Source organism: Limulus polyphemus, unplaced genomic scaffold (assembly GCF_000517525.1).
Source record: "Limulus polyphemus unplaced genomic scaffold, Limulus_polyphemus-2.1.2 Scaffold754, whole genome shotgun sequence".
In the NCBI taxonomy this organism is placed as follows: Eukaryota; Metazoa; Arthropoda; class Merostomata; order Xiphosura; family Limulidae; genus Limulus; species Limulus polyphemus.
In genome coordinates, this window is record NW_013666364.1 from 363,824 (window position 1) to 366,896 (window position 3,073).

The window sequence follows — 3,073 nt, forward strand, 5'->3', positions numbered from 1 at the left end:
AGCTTGTCAGATGTGGAAAGTATAACCTTCCCAGCAAAGCACACCAACCAGCATACCGAAGTTTCGTGATTATTGTGTATTTATTACCACTTTTATTATCACTTAGAATCCTGGGTGTGAAAATATTCAAATAAATCAACAAGTGAGAAATAAAATACGAATATTTAGAAATGTTTACATTTTACATATCAGAAGTAGGTGAAACATATTATGTAAAAAATACACTTTACTCCTGTTGTTTCATGTGTACAACAAAACTTCCCACTTACTACGGAAGGCTGACAATAACACCTTCTGCAAAAAAAAAAAAAAATTCTGCTAAGTCACGAAACTCCTTGCTATTTGGTTAATTACTACCGTGACTTACGTTAAACGCACCTACTTACGCGTAATATACGTATATGTTATAAATACTGCACTACTTCTGAATAGAAAAAAAACAACCTAATTCTCTTTTCTCCACTTGTAATTAATATACAAAGTATATCGCTATCAATATTATGAACGTAAGACCGAAACGTTATTGGATCTTGAGAAGGAAGGGCGATAAATGTGTTGTTCTGATTGGCTGTAAGTTGAAGCAGTTACACGCGGATAAGATTTCGACACGTGCTGCAACAGAACAAGCAGAACCAACGATGAAGTCGAATGCATGTTGCGTCGATCTCCGCGTGAAAGTTTTATACATGTTAGTAGGTTTTCTGTACGTTTTTTGTGGAGTTAATTTGTATTACACGTACATCGTGTCTCAATGTTTTAAAGCAGCCTCGCCAGTGTCAGAAGACTTCCGTGGTCTTGCTAGATACACTGATGTCCCAAGAATCCAAAAATCGCCAGACTCCGACGTTTCGGTGAACACTTTAGATGTGAAACGGCAGAAAGCGGAGCTGAGATATACAGCTAACTCTACTCTAACCGCCTCAGAGAAACATTTCAATTTCACAGATGTCTGGGAGATCGACCAAAGCAGCCAACCTTTACACCGAATCAAGCGGCGAGGAAAGCGCCACGGGCGGCGACTTCACGCCCGGGACTCGTCGGAGTCGGACACGCCAAGCGTCGAGTTTTTCCCAGAACCTCAACCAACCCCGAAGACAAAAGATTATATTTGGCTTACTGCATACTCTCGAATTCCGGTAAGTGTGGGTTTTTATCAGTATTTCTTGTTTATTGTGCTTAATCGTGCACAGAGGGCTGGAGCAAACTCTTCCGAAGCTCTGTGCAAAACCAAATTAGGATGCTCCCAAAGGAAGTTTGAAATGAGTTACTTGTAATCTTTAATCTTTATTGTTAAGACTTAAAATAATCATAGTGATTGACATCGTTGTCAACCTAAAAATAATAACAGTAGTTAAACAATAATAAAAAAAACTTGTACGTTTCTCGCATTAATATAAATTGAATTTAATAACAGATCAAAATAGATTTGTAATTTGATTCTATTGATAAAAATGGCATCCATTTACAAAATGATGTTTCCAGCTTCTCATTGTTTTTACATACGAAGTGTACTACAATTTCTAAATAATCTAGAGCTCGTGTGTAGACTAATTAAATGTCCTAAGCTCGTGTGTAGACTAATTAAATGTCCTACACATTTTTTAGTTCATTTTAATTTTTAGAAGCTTCTTTCAGCCACTTAACAGTCACAGACGTAATCAGAAGGCGTATTTTCGAATTATTCTCTACCCCAGCATTCATGACTTGATAGTTATGTATGATTGGTCAGATGGCGTCGACGTCATGGAATCAACACTCACATAGCCAATTGGATTAATGAAATACTAAGATAATCTTAAGGATATCATGGTTTCTTAATAAAAGAACATATGGTATTGTAAATCGTTTGAGTAAAGAAAAGAATGACTTTGTACTCTAATAATAACTTCGGAGTGAAAGTAAAAAACAAAAAAGTATAATAATATATCAACTACCCAATTCTACTTTTTTTCCAATGCTGACGAGACCTATTCGTCTAATACCTGGGTTCTTCTGGTTTGTAAACAACTGTTACAACGTTGGTGAAATAAAATTTGTCATCTATTTCATTCATGTCACAACACATTGCAATTAGAGGAATACTGTATTATGTATTCATTTTAAGTACATATATTATTAATTATTATTTTCTTCAATTAACCTCATTATTCAGAGCTAGTCTTCCTGACCACGAAGCAGATAAAGTGACCATATCGTCAATGGACGAAGAATATATATAAGTAGTTACAAATAAGAGCTTCGGAGTGAAAGTAAAGAAGAGTGAATAATAAATAACACGTCAATCATATTATATTTGTTATATGTAGTTCTGACGAGGCCTTTTACCCATTTTCATGGCTCTTCAGGCCGGCTGAGATGTGACAGAGTAGTGAATTAGACGCTATTTGTTTTAGGAAATTGCTTGAAAACAAACTTTAGTGTGAACTGGGTTACAGCGAAAAATATGAAATGACAAACAATTGATTAACCCGATATCTTTTGTTTCGAGGACTGTGGAAAACGTTAATATCTTTCATATATATAATATATCAACAACACTATATGTTGCTTTCTCCGGTGCTGACGAGGACTTTCGCCTAATACCTGGGCTCTTCAATATGCACTGCTAAAAGTAAAATGTCTATAAAACTGTCTTGGTATTGCAATAAACAACTTGGTCGAGGATATGTTAACTGCGTCAAATCAACTCCATCTGACCAAACATAAGTGGCAATAAAAGCCATCCGTGTTTGGGTCAAGCATCATTAGACAACACGCAGCGAGGTCAGTGTTGTACATAATTACTTTAAAACAATTTCTTTCTAAATCCAAAACCTCATATGATTCCAAACTGTTTCTGCTATATAAAAACTTAGGCTTAAGCCGCGTGTTAATGATTTTTGGCAATAATCCTTTCAAATCCACAAAATTATTGTTGTAATGGATATATATGTGAAAAAATAATGAAAAGTCCAGTCCACTTGATGATAACGAAATCGATTTATTTCTTCAACTACAGGTTTTACAACTTTCATGGTGTTACTCACTAACAATAGGTACAACTTCACCATTAATGATAAACAACCAAGCAGTT

The 3,073-nt window shown here is 35.3% G+C and overlaps 1 protein-coding gene across 1 annotated transcript in view; it reads left to right on the forward strand.

The window, feature by feature from the left end:
- Positions 1–606: 606 nt before the first annotated feature.
- Positions 607–3,073, forward strand: part of LOC106460335 — a 53,344-nt gene continuing 50,877 nt past the window's right edge. Inside the window, exon 1 of the mRNA XM_013920027.2 lies at positions 607–1,136. Coding sequence (XP_013775481.1) covers positions 639–1,136 — 498 coding nt within the window. The 5' untranslated portion in view covers positions 607–638. The remainder of the gene's footprint in view (positions 1,137–3,073) is intronic.